General features: G+C 59.6%; 1 protein-coding gene across 5 annotated transcripts; it reads right to left on the bottom strand.

Moving 5' to 3' along the window:
- Positions 1-839: 839 nt before the first annotated feature.
- Positions 840-18,592, bottom strand: TTC38 (tetratricopeptide repeat domain 38). Of its 5 annotated transcripts, XM_036237674.1 has the most exons (14): positions 18,441-18,592; positions 17,822-17,899; positions 15,622-15,703; positions 15,017-15,188; positions 13,684-13,857; positions 11,330-11,405; positions 10,144-10,263; positions 9,022-9,081; positions 8,445-8,483; positions 7,418-7,499; positions 5,359-5,524; positions 3,979-4,138; positions 3,682-3,755; positions 840-1,680 (listed from the first exon to the last, which is right to left on the bottom strand). In XM_036237674.1, exons 1-14 carry the CDS (start codon positions 18,471-18,473, stop codon positions 1,587-1,589), a joined length of 1,410 nt encoding a protein of 469 aa, XP_036093567.1. In that variant the 5' UTR covers positions 18,474-18,592; the 3' UTR covers positions 840-1,586. The 5 variants fall into 5 exon arrangements, with proteins under 5 accessions (XP_036093567.1, XP_036093566.1, XP_036093568.1 ...); XM_036237673.1 differs by lacking the exons at positions 840-1,680; positions 3,682-3,755; positions 3,979-4,138 and having other exon boundaries at positions 4,387-5,524; XM_036237675.1 differs by lacking the exons at positions 840-1,680; positions 3,682-3,755; positions 3,979-4,138; ... (1 more) ...; positions 15,622-15,703; positions 18,441-18,592 and having other exon boundaries at positions 4,387-5,524; positions 17,822-18,369.
- Positions 18,593-18,867: the final 275 nt, after the last annotated feature.

The raw sequence follows: 18,867 nt of genomic DNA, 5'->3' as shown, positions 1-18,867 counted from the left end.
AGGACTTCTTGAAGATAGCAACTGTTTTGTTATTGTCATGCTCAATTCACAGTCTCAAGGCCCAGGCTTGCCTAACCCATGACCGTGGGGCAACTGCGGCAGGAGCCCAAAGGGTCCGGCTCGGGGGCTCTTGGGCCCAGGTGTCAGATCCCCACAGCCCTGCTCGGGGTGAGGGTCCCCAACACCCACTCCCAATGCTCCTCTTCCTGTATCATGCCAGCACATAGTAGATGCTCAGTAAACGACACCAGTTAATAACTTGTTGCTGCCGACTCAACTCTATCTCCATCCATCTCTTGGTCACCTCTTCTTTGGCATCGGCCTGTCCATTGTAGGTTCATTTCTTCCTTTCCCCAGTAGGATTCTGCTTTGCTCGTTTATGCATTCGTTCATGGGTTCATTCACCAATGTCCACCGCCAGGTAGTGCTGCCCTGACTTGGCACACGGGAGATGCTCGAAGGGGCCTGCCCAGCAAGAGTTAGTCAAAGGACCCAATTACCAAATTAATTTTAATCTCAGAAATTTGCTAATAGATCTGGAGGCCTCCACCCAGGAGATCCGCCTCTCTGTCCTGGCGAGTCCCTACCTAAGTTCAGGACACACCGAAGACACTCAAGAAATAGCTGTGGGCTGGGATCCCCACAGCACAGCTGGGTCGGCACACTAAGCCCAGACCTGTGGCTTGCTCAGGAGGGACACGGGGCCAGGTTGACGACAGGGAGCAGGAGCCGAGGCCACACTTATAAAACTGGCTCAGATCTTGTTGAAGTCACACCCCAGAAAGAGAACCAGCTCAGTGCACCGATCCGTGTGATTAAAGTCACAGCTAACAAAGGAAACCAAGTGCCAAAGCCCCTTTATAGTGTGGTTTAGAATAGAGAGAAAACAAGCCAAAATCAGTGCCACGAAAGGCCCCCAGCAAGCCCGCAGACTTCTCTCCAGAGACAGAGGAGGGCGCCCACGGGCTTGTGCTTGTGAGGAGGGCACAGGTGCAGCAGCTGGGGTTGAGGCCACAGGCTGAGTGACAGGTTCCCCTCTCCCAAGAAGAAAAAGGGCCTAAGGTGAGTCTTAGCAGGGCCTCCATTCGCTGTGACCCTGGTAAGTTCCCTGTCCCCCACTAGCACCCGACCCCAAAGCGGACAACAGAGCCTGCCTAGAATAGAAGGCAGAAGGCAACGAGAGGCTTCCTTTCAAGGGTAGCCTGGGTTGGGGTAGGGTGTCCCTAGGGGCTGTGAGGACCCCTCCCCCAGCTGAGCCGCCCCACCCCTGCTCCCAACCATGGAAGGACCAGTAGGTGTAAGAGTGCCCTGGGAACACATGATCTGCAAGGCCAGGGGTAACAGTAGCACCCACATGGCCTCTGACCACTTAAAACTGCACCTTGGCTCTTAACAAGAATTAGAAGATTCTCAATCCCGTTCACAACTGATTCGTATCCCTCTTCCTGGTTGCTGTGCTTTCTGCGTGAAGCTGCAGCCTGTCCCTAAGGGGCCTAACGATCAGACTTGTCTCCTACACCTGCAAAGCTGGGGGGCAGCTGGTCCAACGGCTGGCGGGCGTCAAGGTGGGGGACGGCAGGCCGGGCTCACTGCAGGAGGTGGACGGCGGCTGCCTTTCGGATGAGCCGCTCAGTCAGGGGCGAGTTGGGCTTCAAGGCATCACGCTCCATCAGAAGGCTCCTGCAGAAACAGAAACAGGATCTATGGTGGAACCTCCTAGAAGGATGTGGGGGCTCCATGGTTCCTTGGTCCCAAGGCAGAACGCAGGCAGCTGGGGCTGGGGAGAGCAAGATGTTCACCTGCCCAGGTTGCTGGAGAGGGGACAGGATGGACAAAGGCCCAGAGGTAGGATGCCTGGCCTTGGCGGGGGACCAAAGAGCAGGTGGTGTGCTGGGCAGGGGCAGGTGTGAGGATGAGAAAGCGTGGACTTGCAGAGCCCAGGATCTCCGCACAGGTGCAAGAGCTGAACGGGACATCCCGTGTTCGGACAGCATTTCTACATTGTCCCCGTGACCCATCCAGTGACTTGAATTCCAGGGTGAGCGCATCACTGTGGCCTTGTCTGCCTCAGGAACTTAGGGACAAGAGGGTAGCGCACGGCTGTGGGTGGGTTGGCGGAGTCACACCTGAGGCTGCTCCAGGAAAGCGCGTGACAGAAGAGAAGGTGGGAGAAAACCCCCCAAGTTTAAAGAAAGGAAACATGGGTGCCGGTCGGGGGGGGGGCCTCAAACGACTGACAGCTGTAGTTCCGGGGGTGAGGGTAGGGTTGAGGGGCTGGGCCTGGCACTCAGGGTGGGGACAGCGGGGCAGGTGGCTGAGCATTCTGTCCCCCTTTGAGGGGAAGGGAGCTGAGCTGACGGCCCCATAGGTACATGACAGTGACCGGGGGACCCTTGGAGAGGACACACTAGTCACTCTGACAGCAACGGGGTCCCCCTCCACAGCCAGCATTGGCTCCAGGCCACCGTGGGACGCTCCAAGGGGCAGACACGCTGCCATGCGGCCCCGCCCCTGCGTGGCCGTGCACGGGTGAAAAGCATGAGCATGTGTCCAGGACGCCTCGGGGTCCGGCCAAGGCCCGTGCGTCCGCACCTTCTCATCGGTACCATGAACACCTGCAAGGCTCGGTCCCGAAATGCTGCCAGGGCGGCTGGGTCTTGCCCACAGCCGGCCGCCGAAGCTGGGCTTAGACCCTGGGGTGCCCCGCAACCTCAGAGTCCAGCTGAGACACCTGCCCCGCCGGCTGAGTGTCCGGCCCCTCCTCCCTCTGTCTTCCCCTTGGAGTTCCAGCAGGGCACGGGGGACTTAGGCAAGGAGGGGCTCATGTCCCGCACCCGCCCCCCAGGAGCACACAGCTGGTTGCAGAGGCCGGCAAAGAATCTGGCCACCCCACACGGGGCGAGCTGGGCTGGGTGTGGGAGCACCCAGGCCACTGGCGATGACGGGGCTTCGGACAGCTTTCTCCTCGGAGCGCCCCTTCCCCAACCTGCCCAACGCCCTAGCCACACCCTCCAACCCCTTCCACTAACCAGAACACCCCTGGCCTGGTTAAACTGGCTCGGTTTCAGCCTCCCTCAAAGGTTGCTTCTGTGGGCCACAGCCCCCCGGGTCCCCCGCCTGCCCGGCACCTCCATCATAGCAACGCGCCCAGCTCTCGTGGCAGTTTTACACATGTTCGTGCGAGGAGTTGCTTAGGGTCAGTTCCCGCCTATGAAGTGAGCTCCGTGCAGCCAGGGCCTGAGTCTGCCTGCCCGGCACTCCGCCCAGCACCAGCACTGCCGGCTTGGGGGATGCGAGCTGAGGCCTGAAGGATCGGGAGGCACCAGCCAGGCGAAAAGGGAGGGGGTAGCCAGGGCAGGTGGCACAGCACGTGCAAAGGCCCCGGGGCCGGAAGAAGCAGGATGTGTTTGGGTAAGCTGCTCAGCACGGCTAGAGTGACGAGTGGGCTGGGCAGGGCGGGAGAGTGGGGCTGGGGGTGCGGGTCAAGTTGAGCAGGCTCACAAGGGAGCACCCCCATAGCCTTGCGTCTTCACAAGCTCAAAGGTGGGTACCACCTCAGGCCAAGGGAGGAGGGAGCCTCTGGGCCACCGAAAGCCCACGGGGAGCCCCCCCGTGGGAGAGAGGCAGCTATGCCCAGAGACTTTCCCATGTCCGGCCTGGGGACGGGAGCAGGGCACTCACCGCGCCACATTCTTGTGGGTGCCCGAGGTGCAGTTCAAGGCCGCGTGAATCAGCAGCTGATTGAAGACGTCCCTCTGAAAGGCCAGCCAGGCAGTCAGGCTCCTGTAACGTGGGGTGGGAGACGGGACCTCCCCCCCCACCACCACTGCTGCAGGCTGGCCTGTCCTCAGGGACAAACTTCCTGGGGGTGTGAAAGGTAAGGACACCCCCACCCTGTCGGCACAGAGCCTCGGAGAGGCCGGGGCTGCCGGGCCCCAGGGCCCCAGCTGCGGGCGCGGCTGGAGGCCGGGGGCTCACCTGGGCATTGCTGCCCCCGACCTGGACGATCCGGTAGCGGATGGGCAGGAGCAGCTCGACGGCCCGGTTGGGGTTCCCGTTCTCAACCTCCACCAGGGCCTGGCACAGGGGCAGCCCCACGTCGCGGGCCAGGAGGTGCTGACAGTTCTCCCCTGGGGACCTGCACGTGGAGAAGGCGCCCTCAGCGGCCCGCCCCACCCCAGCGCGCCTGCTTCCCCGCCTGGCTCAGGCCGTCGCTTCCTCAGCCTGGCGTCTCCAGCCCGACACACGGTGGGGACTTCGATCGAGTGAGTCATCCAGGGAGGAGAGGACAGGGCCATGAACTCAGGTCAGCGCCCTGGCCGTGGGTTCGTCCCCCTACTTCCCGCCTCAGTTTCCCCCTCTGTAAAGCAGGGAAAACGGTGCTGCCCTCGCGAGGCTTCCGGGAGGATTGCAGGCAATGTAGGTAAACGCCTGGCACCCGAGTGGGCTCCCATGCTGGCAGGAGTGGCTGTGGCAGCCCGTGTCTCCCTGGCCTCCAGGTCCCGACCACTGTGGGTCACGAGCACCGGCGCCCGGAGGCAGCGGCCTGCTCCACGTCCGCATCAGAAGCAAGACTCAAACACGCAGCGACTCCTGGCTCCTCGGGCCTTCCCTATGCTGAAACGACAGCTCTCTAACACTGGCCCCCGCCCGGGAGGAGGGGCAGGGTGAGCGGCCGTGGCGGTGGTCCGCTCGAGCTGTGGCAACAGTCACCCTCCGCCAGGCCCCTGGACAAACCACAGGCGGCACAGCTCCCACAGCTCCGGCCCTCCAGGTGGGTGCACCTCTGGGGGACTCCACCTCCCTGGACTCCGCAGAGATGGGAAATGGCTCCCGCCAGGGCCGGGAACCTGCCAGAGAGGCGCGTGGCCGCACACAGGCCACTCCCCTGTCGCAGGCCTCGGCATGCACTTTCCCCGACTTGCACGCGAGGAAACAGGCTCAGGGCAGAGACGGGCTTGTCCAGGGTCTGAGATCCTGTCGGCAGCGGTCTCTCTGGTTCCGGGACCCCACATGGTCCCGTGGGACGCTGCCCACGTTGACACTGAAGCCCTCACGCTCATCTCGGGGATGGAGAGGCGGGGGAAACCACGGCATCCTTGCAGGGTATTCCCACCCAGGGGGCACACACCTGGAGGGTACACACCTGAGGGGCGCACACCTGGGCGCACCACCTGCGGGGATGTGTATCTGGAGGGCCCACACCTGGAGGACATACACCTGGAGGATGCGCACCTGGGGGTGCACATCTGGGAGCAGCCCTCCACGGGCATCCCCAAGGCTGTGCTCAGCAGCGGGGCGCCCATCCCCAGCCTCCCTGGCAGCAGAGGCCTCCAGGGCCCTGGCCCCTCTGCATACTTGCTGGCATCCTGCAGGGTAGTCAGCAGCTCCTGAGTGGTTTGGGGGTCTCCCGCGCCCAGGGATGCCATCAGGAAGTGTGCATCATTGAACAGCAGGACATGGTCTCGGGTGTGCTTCTGGGTTATCGGCAAGACGTCCCGCCACCGGTCACCCACAGACACCCCTAAGGACGTGGGAAGGAAACCCACAGGTCTGGCATGAGGCTTCTGAGTACATCCTGCACCCGGGCCTCCCTCTCCTGTGCATCTCGAAGAGGCCCTCGCGATCCTGTAACAGGTGAGGACACTGGGCAGGTGAGCAGGGGTGGCCATCAGTGTCTGGCCTCGTACTGAGCTTTGGGACCAGTTTGTATTAACTCTGTTTAATTATAAAAGCAACAGATGCATAAGATAGAAAACAAATTTTAAAAACTATCAAAGAGCATTAAGTGGAGTCTCTGGTCCCTTTGACAAACCCCAAAATCACTTTTAAAATTCTTCCAGTGTTGTTGCTGGTACGGCACCTGATACGTAATAGGTGCTCACTAGAAATCTGCCGAATTAATAAGGAGCCTCCTTCCACCTTTGTGTCTAGATTTCTCAACTCCACTTCTGCTCCACTCTCCACCACCTCCCGCCTCCCGTCTTCCCAATTCCTGGAAGACACTGGCTTCTTCCTACTCCTGCGGGCGCCTCCATGACTAGAGATGTTGCCCCTGACCTCCATTTCTCAGCCAGTCCACACTGCACACGGCTCTTGAGTCGCCACTCCGTACGGGGAAGGAGCGAGAGGCCTTTCCCTTCCCTCCACCCGTCCCCGGCACCCCACCGTAACTCCCAGCCTCCGAGTTGCCCTCCCTCCCGCCCCGCCAGTTCTGGACGGTTTGGGCTAGACAAGGGACATGGGCTACCACCAGCCCAGGTCTCAGCGTCCCTGCCTTGCCACCTGGATGTCCATGAGCCAACTTAGAGAGCGCAGCATCCTCCTCATGAACCCCCGAGCCTCCTCATTGATTGCCCCCGGCTTCCTCCCTGATCGCCCCACATTCTCGCTGACCCCAAGGCTCCCTCCTGGACCCCCAGGGCTCCTTAAGAATCCCCTGACTTCCTTCTGTTCTCCCAGCCTCCTTGCTGACCACCTGGCCTCCTTGCCACTCCTCCAGCCTCCGGCCGCAGCACCCCTCGGCTCAGCCCCCACTGCCTGGAGGATCTGAGGCAGACGGGAGCTTGTCCATCCCCGCTCTAGCAGGCTCCACTGAGACCAGATAAAAGCCAGGCTCCTCACCCTGCCTTTGCCATGGGCTCCCAGTCCCCACAACTGCTCAGCCTCCTCTGCACCAGCTGACCACACTGCCTCTACCCTCCGGTCACTGGTCTCTGTAACAGCCTGCTGGCTTCTGTGTCCTGGGGGCTTCGGACAGGCTGCTCTCTGCACGTGACATCATTTTCTATCTCTGCCCAGTAGAACCCTCAGCACCTACTGTGGGTCATTTTCGCCTCTACCAGGAAGCCTGCCAGGAATCCTCTAGAAATTGCTCAACCTGCCCAGGCCTCATCCCCACATCGTCCTGCTGACCCAAGGCCTAGAGTGGGTACAGGTTTGGCTCTGCGAGACTAAGGGAGATAGCAGAACCACCTGGCACACCGGCTGAAAGCCCTCCACAGAGCTGCAGCCAACCCAGCTCCAGCTGCCTGTAGGACGTGGAGTCACTACGTTGAGAAACCTGTCTGAAATACTTGGGGGCTGAGAAACTCTCTTCTCCCCTGTTTCAGGGAAGGAGGTAGCTCCCAGAGGCAGGAGGCCAGGTGCCACCTGTGCCCTGCAGGTTTGGTGGGCAGCCTGGGCATGGAGCCTGAGGCCTGCGCACCAATGGGTGTTGGGGAGTGGAAGAAAGGGCAGTGGCAGCCTGAGCCCACGGGCCTCGGGCCAGCTAGAAGGCGGCTGCGGAGCAGGCATCCCGGGTCGCGGCTGGGCATGCACTGGGACCCGGAGGGCCTCGCTGACGAGCTCCTGCCCAGCCCCGGGCCCAGGCCATGGCGCCGTCCCCTCATCATGTGGGAGAGCAGAGATCTGGCACCTTCCATCCGCAGCCGGTAGAGCATGGAGCAGCTGTCCACCACATCCAGCATGGCGCCACTGGTCCGCAGGCTGGGGAAGATCTGGAAGACAAGGACGGCGGGGCCTGAGGGGGCCGATCTGGACCACGTGTGGCGCCTGCACAGGCCCAGTGTTCAGCAGACAGAAGCTGCCACCATCGTCCCCTCCGCCTCAGCTGCCGGGACCGTCCCTCTCACCGAGGCTCAGCCCGCCCACTCAGGTGTGGACCTGGCAGACGGCACCTGTCCTCGCTGCCCTCAGGCCTTGGGCCACGCTTCCAGGAGACTCGTCTCTCCCATTCGCGGTTCTAGACAGTCAGCAGGTCTACACCCCACGGCGCACAGCTCATCCCCCTCGAGTTCTTGCCTCAAAACCCTAACGACTCAAAAGGACGACTTCGAGGAGGAAACGGTGCTGAGCGCTTTCCCCGGGTGCTTAGATCCCCAGCTCACAAGCATTTCCGTGACTCCAGGCCGCCAACATGAAGCCTGTCCTGGGGTCCCCAGGGGCTTTTTTTTTTTTTTTGTCTCTCTCTCTCTCTCTCTTAAGAGCATAGCCAGGGGCTGCGGCGGGGGATGGGGAGTTCAGCGGGCACAGAGTTTTAGTTGGGGAAGATGAAGTTCTGAGATGGGGAAGGACGCACAGCAGTGCGGGCGGACTTAACGCCGCAGAACCGCACGCCTAAAAATGCTTAAAACGCTAAGTTTTATGTTCCATGTATTTTACCACAATAAAAAACGTCTACGGGAAGACCAACGGTCTCCGGAAAACGGCCGGAGGAAAGTGCGAGGTTTCAGACTTAGGCCTGTCGTCCCATCGACGCCCACCGGATGAACGGAGCCCGCCGGACGGCTTCACCCCAGGCGGGGCGACGACACCACTTCCCGCAAAAATTCACGCGGTGGGGTGAAGTCACCCCGTCTCCCCCGAGAAGCGTGTTCTCGCGGCAGCCGCCGCTTCTGGCTGGGACCACACGGATGGGCTCGCTGGGGCAAAGACGGACTTACGTGCTCATCGTAAATGGTCAGCGCGGCCTCGTATTCGCCCTGGAAGAATGACGTTCCCATCATCACCGTCGGGAGAGAGCGAGATGCGCGGCGGGAACCGCGCACGACGAAGCCCCGCCCCCCGCCGCGTCCCCCGCCGCGCCCGGGCGCCCCGCGCAGCGCCGCGGTGCGGGTCCTGCAGGTCCGGGCGTGGCGCCGCCGTGGCGTCCTGCTCGGCGCGCTGCGCTCCTGGGGGCCAGGAACACGAGCGGCTTCTGCGGCTGCTGCGGGGACACGGCACAGTGTGCGGGGTGGGAGCGTAACGCCCCGCTCCCGCAGCAGAAGCGCTGGCGGGCATCCTCTCCGCAAACTGCACGCCACCCGCAAGACCTCCGGGTCCAGGCGGCGGGAAACGCCCGCGGGAGTTTCAGCCCGAGGCGCTCGTTGAAAGCACGACTGCCGCCTCGCACCGCACCGAGACGCCGTTTAACCGCGCGGACGCAAAACGTCACTCCGCGGGCTGCGAAGCATTAGCGAGCGCAGCAAAGTGTGTCTTTCTCTGGACGTCCGCACAGGGGAAGACAGCGGGCCGCCTTACCTTTTCAATCAGATATAAAGCCCAGTGCCAATAGTTGTGACATGCAAGCATGTCGGAGTCCTGGGGGAAGAACGACAGGGTCAGCGAAGCACCTGCCGGGCACCCGCCCCGAGGCCCGCCTGTGCCGGGCGTTGCTGCACCACGCCTCGGCTCAGCCGGGGCGCGCGGCGCGCACGCGCGGGTTCACTGAGGAAATGAGGCTGGGGGAGGCCGGCAGCTTGTCAGCCCCAGGGCCAGAAGCAGGGTCAACACAGAGGAGGGTCCTGGGCAACTCAACCCTCCTCCTCCTTCTGTGTCCGGTGGGGAAAACGAAGAAAAAAAATCCAGCCCCCTGTGGCTACGGCCCACTGCATCCGGGTGTCCCAGGGCATTTATAAAGCGGCAGTGAGCCCAGGGCCTGGCGCTGGCAGAGCCCGCAGCACAAGGGCAGCTGGGTCGGCACCTGGATGGTCCCTGCTGGCATGCCGCAGGCCCCGCCACGAACGCTAGCCCTTCCTCCTGCGAGGCCGCAGCAGACGCTGCCTCTGCCCGGACACCACCCCCATTCGGAAAGAGGAACTGACAGCGCATCCACGGCCCATGCCCAGCTCGCACCTGTGCCTGAGGATGCCACACTGCCCGGCTCCCCGCCCCCTCACAGGCTGCCATAGGCCCCCGCGTCTTCGCTCAAGCTGGTCCTTGGACGGGATACCCTCCGTCTCCCCATCCCTGGAAAACTTCTGCTCATTTTTTGTTACTCAGCTCAGAGGCTGCCTTCTCCAGGAAGCCTTCCCTGACCACTTCCCCCGCAAGCCCAACTAGGTCGGCTGCTTCCTCTGGGTTTCCGCCTCCCCGCAGTGCTCCTGTCAGGGTGGCTCAGACGTTGCCGGGAACCTGCTCACTCCGCTCAACCAGGCCTTTTCAGGGCAGGGAGGTCTGGGCTGGACTTTCAGTGGCATCCCCAGGGCAGGGCATGGCCTGGGGCACTGACCGGAGCCCTGACTGAGCTCTGCACTGGCAGCCAAACAGCTAGGGCAGCTGCAGAAGGAGGAGGAAAGGGAGCCCCAGGCCACGCCGCCGCCTCGGGGCTGTCCTGCCAGGGGCCGGGGCAGGGGACAGAATCAGACATCAGGAGACCCTCACCTTCCAGTGGGTTTCCGAGCGCTGCATGAATTCCAGCCCCTGCCTGACCTCGGCTTTCATCTCGTGAATATGGGCGACTGTGTGCACTGACCACGCGTCCGCTGGGTTAACAGATAAAGCCTAATGGGGAGGGGTGGGAGCGAGTCCAGATAACGTGGATCAGTCAGGCCCCACGAGCACACATGTGATGAGCACACTGGGGCTTTCCGGGCCGTTCCGGTGCGGGTGACAGGAACGGCGCCCACGGCTGTGAGCGTCGGTGAGCAGCAGGGCGGGCGGGACGCGAGGGTTACGGTTCAAGCAGAGGTGGTGTTCTCTCCCTCGTGTGCTCGGCTCCCGTTTACTGAGCACCGGGCAAGCGCCGGGCGCGGAGCCGGAGGCCGAGGCTCGTAGTGCTCCCACGGACAGGCCACGCATGCCCAGGGCCCCCGCACCCAGGCGCTGTTTGCCCTCTGCCCGCAGCCCCGGTCCCCCATGCCCTGCACAGAGGCAGGGTCGGGAAGGCACGGGCACGTGCCCCCCTGGCCTGGCACCTGCTACAAGGTGTCTGCTGACAGACTGTTTCCTGCGTGGAGGGGTCCTGCCCCGTCTGCCTGGGGCCACTATAAAGAAGAGCATGTCTGCAGGGACAGTGGCACTCTGGGGCAGAGCCCTGTAGGACCAGGACACTTCGGGAAAGAGCGGGGGCACAGCTGAGCAGAGCGGGGCACTGAGCCAGGTAGAGGCGCCACTGAGCATGCTGCTTCCCCAAGAAGAAAAGGCTGCGGGCCGCAGCTGTGAAGCCCCTGTGAGATTAAGGCCCCACCCTCTCTGAGGGGTTCTGGACCAGCTTCCTACCAAGGTTCCGTAGGACAGAGTCCAAACATCCTTCTGGGTCTACAGGGCACAGCGGGTCTGGCCCTGCGTGCGCCCCAGCCTGTGCCCGAGCACCCTCACCCCCACCTCTGCTCTCAGCCTGTCGAGCCAGCGGCTCTCTGCTCTGCCTCTCCGCTCGGGACCCACTGCCCTCCTGCCCCGGGGCTCGGCCTCCAGACACAAGGCCAGGGACTCACCACCATGAGTTGTGGCCCATCCACCCCAGGTATCCCTGAGAAAACAAGGCCCGGGGCGGGGGGCCTGCTTGGCGTCCCCCGTCCCACCTGACACCACGCCCTGAGGGCCGGCTCCTCGGGAAGGGCCCACTCACTTCTCTGGCCAGCTTCTCCGCCTGGTCGTAGAAGTTGGTTTCCATCAACCCAAAAGAATAGATGCCTTTCACGTAGCTGAAAGCAGAGAAAACATCTTTTTAAAGAGTGGACTGAGATCGTTCATCCCTCGACATGACCTATATAGGGCTGCCTTGTGTCCCCCAAAAGTGATATGTTTGAAAGTATGCTCTGATCTACACTGAGGGTGTTAGCAGATGTAATCGAGTCGAGATGAGGTCATACCAGAGTAGGGTGGGCCCTACATCCAATGGCTGGTGTCCTGTAAGAGAAAGAGAAGTCTGGACACAGAGACACAGGCACAAAGGACAGACAGCCATGCGAGGACCGACTGGAGTGACACAGCTGTGAGCCAAGGAAGCCAAGGACTGCTGGCCACTGCGAGAGCCAGGAGAGGCAGAAAGGGACCTCTCCTTAGAGGGACTGCGGCCCTGCCGACGCCTTCGCCTGACCTCAGGCTTCTGGCCTCCAGCTCTGTGCCAGAATGAATTTCTGTAGTTTTAAGCCAAGCAGCCTGCGGTATTTTGTAAATGCAGTGCCAGGAGCCTGATGCGCATGCCGGCCAGGTGCTGCAGGCACCGCGCCGAGCACTGCGTTTCCTAGTGACCTTCGTCACCTGCACGACTGTCCCCAAACCCCAAACCCTGTCTCCAGTGCAGGCCCCTCTGCAATTCACATCCCATCTCCTAAGACATCAACATATACCATCAACGTACATCAACATCAACATCTGGGGATGTCAGGGGCCTCTTCCCTCCTGCCTGCCTGGTGGTGCCTACCCGGAAGATGGCCCAGGGACACCTGCGGGGAGCCGTGGGGACCGTCAGCCGTTTCTTCACTCGGCAGCGCTGTGCACGGTTCCTCCCCAGACCTCAGCTCCTGGAGGCTTAGACCCTGTCTGTCCATCTCACGCTTGGCCCCAACCAGCTGAGGATGGGCTTCAAGACCCTTACTGAATAAACACATACTTCCGCTTCTCATTCATAACTACTGGCACCTGAGTACCCAGGGCCATCCGCGTGAAAGAGGTGTCCTTTCCCGTGCTTTTGTGGGATTATGTGGACTCAAGATAGAGCGATCGAGTTTCTATTTGGGACTCAGATGTTTTCTTTACTACTGTGCATAGAGACAAACTCTAGCTTTTAGTATTCATGGGAGCAATGTTTTAGAGCACTGGCTTCCAGACTTTGCTTGTCAATATTTATCGAATTCTAACTGGGGTCATTAAACCCTCGACATTCAAACATACTGAACACATGACGCGCACATACTATTAGGCTCTTGGGATGGTTAATTCAATGTGTCAACTTGATCGAGCCACGATACCCAGTTCTTTGGTAAAACACAATCTAGATGTTTCTGTGAAGATAGTTTCTAGATGTGAATAACATTTAAATGAGTAGACTTTGAGTAAAGCAAGTGATCCTCATGACGTGGGTAGGCCTCATCCAATCAGCTGAAGGCTCAAGAGAAAAAGTGACCTCCCCCAAAGAGGAAGGAATCCTGCCTCCAGATTGTGACACACAAACTCCACTTGACTTCCCTGACTGCGCCTGTCCAATGGATTTGAGTCTTGTCAGTCCCCATAATAGCCTGAGCCAACTCCTTAAAATAAACCTATCCATATAGATGTTTATTTACATACAAACAACATAAATATAGACATACACATCCTATTGGTCCCGTTTCTCTGGAGAACCCTCACTAATACAGCTCTTCAGTTGAGCCATCTCTGACCTTCACGACAATCCTACAGTTGAGAGGCAATGGAGGCGATCATGTGCAGTGGTCGCTAGGCTGTTCGCAGGTCCTCCAGGCCCATCCCCTCTGAGTATACAGAACTGTACTTCCTGGCCTCCTGTGGGCAGGTGGCCAGCTCCAGCCAATGCCTTGGGAGTGGCAGGGTACCCTTTCACTTTGAGCACTTAATTGCCATTTTGAGTGACCCCGGAGCAGCTGGTGTGTCCAGAGAATGGTCGTTTCATCAGCCAGGATTCCAGAGGGAGACAGCAGCATTGGTACAGAGCCTCAAGCATCCTGTGATGGGCATGTGGGTTGACTGAGAAATATACCTTTGTTGTAACAAGCCTTGGAGAATCAGATCTTGAGGATGTTTGTTACTGCAGCAAAAACTCCCCTCTGCTGACTGATGCATAATGGTATTACCTCATTCCCAAGACAGGATGGAGATCAGATAAAGAAAATGAAGACTTTTTAAAGAACGAGGAGACTAGTAACACTCTTTTTAGGGCAGAGGCAGGAGCATTGCCATGTTTTTAGGGCAGAGGAGAAAGACTAAGAAATAGAAACGATATGATTCCCAACTAGCACGTACTTGCTAAGGGGGATGGCAGGTGTCCAGAAGGGGTAAATTCGAGCCACAGAATCACGCATCTGCTCCTGGTAGCCCAGGTAAAAATAGGCATCGTGGGAAAATTTCAGCGCCAACATGTCGGTCGGGTGGTCCCAGAGAATCTGTTCCCATAATTCACAGGCCTTGGGGAAGTTGCTGAAAGCCAAAAGAGGGTCCTCAGTAACCCTGAACACAGTTCACACACAGGGAGTGAAAAGGGCATCATTTCTTGCCAGCATCACAGTCTGAACCAGTTAAAAAAAAATACATATATATATATGTATGTATAAGTATATACATATATGTGTATGTTATTATGTGCAGATGTTACATATCATGTAATATGTTATGTATATACATGTACATATATACATAAATGTACACACACACATATACAGCAGGTCCTCGAATAATGTCATTTTGTTCAATGTTCTTTTGTTACAACATTGAAGAGATGCCGCGGTAACTTAATTCTTGTTTATAGCAATTAGCCTGGGGTGAAATTGGTTTTGTTATATATCACTTTGCTTAAAGTCTCGGAGCTTATCTCTGACATTAAGTGAGGACTTAACTATATATAAAAAGTATCCATTTTAGGTTGTGATTCAGAAAATTGACAAATTGATGGGGAATTTTACTCTCGAATTCAAACAAACAAAAACAACAACTTGATCTAACACACTGCGGAAGACAATTCTACCCAAGAGCAGGAACCAGCTGCAGGAAGTCCCGGGGTGGAATTTGCCCCCCGTGCTGGCACCAGGCACTGACTCACCAGGAAGACCGGGCAGAACTCCCTTGTCCCTGCTCCAGAACCCCTACAAAATCAGCTCGGGTCACCTAGTTCTGTGGGGGCATCTCCCCTGCCTGAGTGGACACAGGGGCTGTCCCAGGAATAGGCTCCAGGATCAAAATGCCCACAAACAGGGGACGGCAGTGGTAAGGACGAGGGCCAGGACCGATCGGGAAGACTGTGGACAGACGCTCACAGGGCGTCTTAGGATGAGAAGACTCAGGGCGAGGGCCGTCTCTCCCACCTTTTATGTATTTCTGTAATGTGGTCCTGTTATTCTTTGTAGCAAAAATAACCACCGATTTATTTAATGAAATAAAATAAGATGCTCTGAAAGCTATCCTGGGAATCCTAGCCACTTGACATCCTCATTCGGCAGTCAGCTGAGGCCAGACCAGCAGGCAGCGGGGGACGCGGGGCAAGCACTGTCCCAAGGCCCCCTTCCCAGGGGCACCGGGTGGCCCGTGGCATCACCCAGCGCAGCCTCAGACCTCCGGCCCAGGGCGCAGGGGGGCCCCTCACCCCTTAGCGAACATCTCGACTGCAGACACGTGCAGCTGCTCCCGCTGCGTCAGCGGCTGCGTTCTGGAAAGCGCTACCATGTTCTTCACGGCCTGGTCCAGCTCTTTGTCCAGTTTCACGGAGCTTCCGGTGCCAATCAGCACGAGGCCATTGGAGAGGGCATGGCCCATCGCTGGTGAGAGGGTGGGGAACAGCTGATCCAGATGGCCCAGCCCCAAGTGTGAACTGACACCCCACGTGCCAGGCGGGGCCAGGCCGGTGGCGGGCAGCCCGCGCGCTGTGCCCCAGCCGACAGCGCAGAACTCTGCCGGGGCCCTCGCCGTGCGTGCAGAGCGGCGGCAACCCCCAAAGCACCCTGCACCTTCACAGGTATTTCCCAGCACGGGGGTCCTGGTGAGTGCCAACGTCGGAGCACCTAAGAATCACCCAGCGCACTGGCCAGGGGCTGCCCGCGGACTCCCGTGGCATGCCCCCTGCTTCCCTCATCAGCTGACATTGTCACTATAGGGCCTCCAGGGTAGATGCTGTCTGGGGGCACAGAAGCCACAAGCCCGCCGGGGCTGCCTCACCCACTGACACCTGGGGGTAGTGTGTGGGGTGCTCACCAAAGTTTGGGTCTGCTGCTCTCATCTTTGACAGACAGCCCTCGATGCCGCCGAGACTCTTGTCATTGGTCCATTTGACATACTGAAACACAGAAGGTAACCCGAGCAGTCTCCAGGGAGTTCTTCGCTCTCGTTAACGAAGGCATGTATCTAAATCACGATTTCTCTTCCTTTCGAGAACACAGTACTTTCTGAACTCTAACTCAAAGAAACCATAACTGGGCTGATTTCAGATGAAGAGACTGAACACACGTAACTCAAGGCACATTTTTCGGGGCTGGCAAAGCTGCCGTTTTCAAAAAAGAAACATATAAAGAAAGGTTCCGCCTGACGGAAGACCCGCCTACGACGTCAACTCCTTCGGGCCTACGAGGGACCGTGACGTGGAACACCACGATGAGAACCTTTCTCCTTCTTAATCCTCCTTTTCAGACAAACCGTAGCAAACACTCGTTCCAGAAAGTCAGGCACAGACAGACACAAGCTGAAGATAAAAACTTACCCAAAAAGTCATCGTATCACCATTTGACAATAGGGTGTTTTGTTTCTAGTCATTTTTGAGAAAACAAAACAAAGCAAAACAAAACAAAACGCCTATTGGTAAAAATCCTAAAACCACAATAATGCATTCGATTTTACAACGTGCCCTGGCAGATGTCCAACCTTCATCCACACGAATTCAGCACACTTGTGTGAGGAAGACGCCGAGGAGTGAGCACGGAACCCGTGCGCGAACATGGGGGGGCACCGAGACCCCAACACACGAGACAGAAGGTGCACACTCAGGGGGTGGCTGTCACAAGCTGATCCTCCACAGCTACAGCAGGGGCCCCCAACTCCCAGACTGCGGACCCCTAGCAGTCTGTGGCCAGAAATGAACTGGGCCGCGCAGCAGGAGATGAGCAGCGGAAGGGCAAGTGAAGCTTCATCTGTATTCGCAGCCGCTCCGCGGCGCCAGCATCACCGCCTCAGCTCCGCCTCAGATCATCAGGCATTCGATTCTCATAGGAGCCCCGATGCCTGATGCCAGAAGGGTTGGAGACAGCCGGTGTACAGAGGCCAAAAGGGGTGGGAAGGGCACGAAAAGACGTCAGATACACACGGTGGAATTCCCCGGCAAGCTAGCTGATTTCACCAGGCCTTTCTTTCTTGCATGGCCCTTACGTTTCGAGAAGCTTCCTTGGTCCTTATGCTGCGTGGATGGAGTCAGCAGGCAGGGGTCTCAAGCTCCTGGCAAAGACGGGCTCTCACCAGCCACAGTTGTGTATAGACCCAGGTACATCCTGCTCCTCCTCTAGCTCACTGCACGAGTCAGCTTTCTGGGCCTCAGTTTCCCCACATGCCACACAAAGCAGTGGGACCTCACTTCTGGCACCCTCCTCGTTCTGAACCGTGGGCTCCCGCACTGGTGGCAGAAATGCCGGGCGATGTGGTGCAAGGTCTCGGAACAGACACGGGTGAGAGCAGTGCATTCGCAGAGGAGCCCTAGGCGGGTCCCGCGTCCCCACTGGAGGAGCCCTGGTCACAGCCTTGCAGGCCACACCTCCGCTCTGAGAGCGGGCCCCCTCCGGGTGCAGCCTTCAGCACCCTCACAGACCACGCCCTGGCCAGGAGCCCGCTGCTGGTCGCCTGCCATGCCAGACGCCCGCAGACCTGTTTCTGAGATCTCCCCGGTCCTGGGCAACAGAGAACAGACATTCCCTCTCAGTGGCCGGCTCAAGTCACCGCGCAATATAAAAAGGACCCGCCACTTCCTGAACCGCTGGTCGTGACGCCCTGCTCGGCCTGAGACACTGGTCCCGCCCAGGATGCCTCAAGGCCTCATGAAGAATGTTTGGGTCCCTAGGAAGCCTCGCTCTACCCCAGTTCTCAGAGATTTGGGCCGGCGCGGGTCCACGGGCCTCAGTGTTGATAAGATCAGAAGTGCTGATAAAGACGTAAAGCTCTGAAAGCGTCAAGTACCGAGCCTGCTCACAGCCATCCCCCCAGCTTTACTGCGAGGGCACATCAAGCAGGACATTGAAGCCAGCCAGCGGAGCATCCCTGTACACCTGTGCGGCGACCGTTCGCTTCCGGGCACAAAAATGTAGCTATGAGATGCGCCCGAAATCTTTTGAATGAGACATTGAAAGCGTTCACCAACTCAGAAAGCCCACCAGGGACCGTGACCGAAGGGCCGCTGCTTCCCGTGCGGGCATACCTGGGTCAGGGCGGCGTCGAACAGCCTGCAGGCCTCGTTGCTCGGGGTCGAGAGCGGGAGCCCAGCATCCTCCCACGCCTGCGTGCAGCAAGAGCGAACATCACGGCCTATGCCACGCAGCCCTCCAGACAGAAACTCACACGGATCCCCACCCGCGATCTCAAATCTCTGGTGTCCTGCCAGGGGCGCAGAGGCTGGCGACTCCCCAGGGCGGGGAAGTGTCCTCAACTCCCCTCCAGCTCCTCACGTGGCTGTGGGCAGGTGCCCTAGTCCCTCTGACTCCGCCTTCCTCATCTGCAAATGGGCCAGGCTCCCTGCACTGGCAGGTCCTGAGAGATCCATCACTAACGACTGGCCTTGCTGTGCCTTGGTGGGGTTAATACATTGTTAGGGGGTCCTGGGGCACTCGGCGGACCCAACGCGTGTTGCTGCTTATCCCAGGGGCCTCACGGGAGGGGCTTTTGGTCCCTCTGGGCGCCCAGGGCCCACGTCTCTCTGCGGGGTGGGCCTGCGCCTGCGCCTCCGCCTCCGCCTGAACCGGGGTCGCGCGCAGGTCAGATCCAGGCCCGCCAGGCCACCGCGGGGTCGCGCAGCCGCTGCGCACGGGGCCTCCGCATACCTGGCAGTCGCGCAGCGGGGCGGGCGCGGCCATGGTGTCGGGGATTTCAGTCAGGTACAAACTCCAGAAGTCCCCAGACCTTCGGGTGCGGGCAGAGTGTGGCGCACCAAGGGGCGGGGCGGAGCACCGTGCGCTCCCGCTGCCTCACTGGTCGCCTTCGGACCCGCCCGCCGCCCACAAGTCACCGGGCGGGCCGGCGGTCCCTGAGGCCACCGTGCCTGCGGACAGCGCCGCCCTGCGGCCGGTCTGCACGAGCAGGTCCGCCGTGACCGGGCTGCTGCAGCCAGCACACTTCAGAGTGCGCATCCCTGTCCCCGCGGTCCCCCACCCGACAGCGCACCAGGGGTGGGAGCGCCAGACGCTGGGCCTGGGGAGCCGCTCACCGTTTTCCAGCCCCATCAGGACCCCCAACCTTCATACGTTCCTG

The sequence above is a fragment of the Rousettus aegyptiacus genome, unplaced genomic scaffold, assembly GCF_014176215.1.
Source record: "Rousettus aegyptiacus isolate mRouAeg1 unplaced genomic scaffold, mRouAeg1.p scaffold_m13_p_2, whole genome shotgun sequence".
NCBI classification, from domain to species: domain Eukaryota; kingdom Metazoa; phylum Chordata; class Mammalia; order Chiroptera; family Pteropodidae; genus Rousettus; species Rousettus aegyptiacus.
This window is presented reverse-complemented; position numbering and strand designations above follow the sequence as displayed.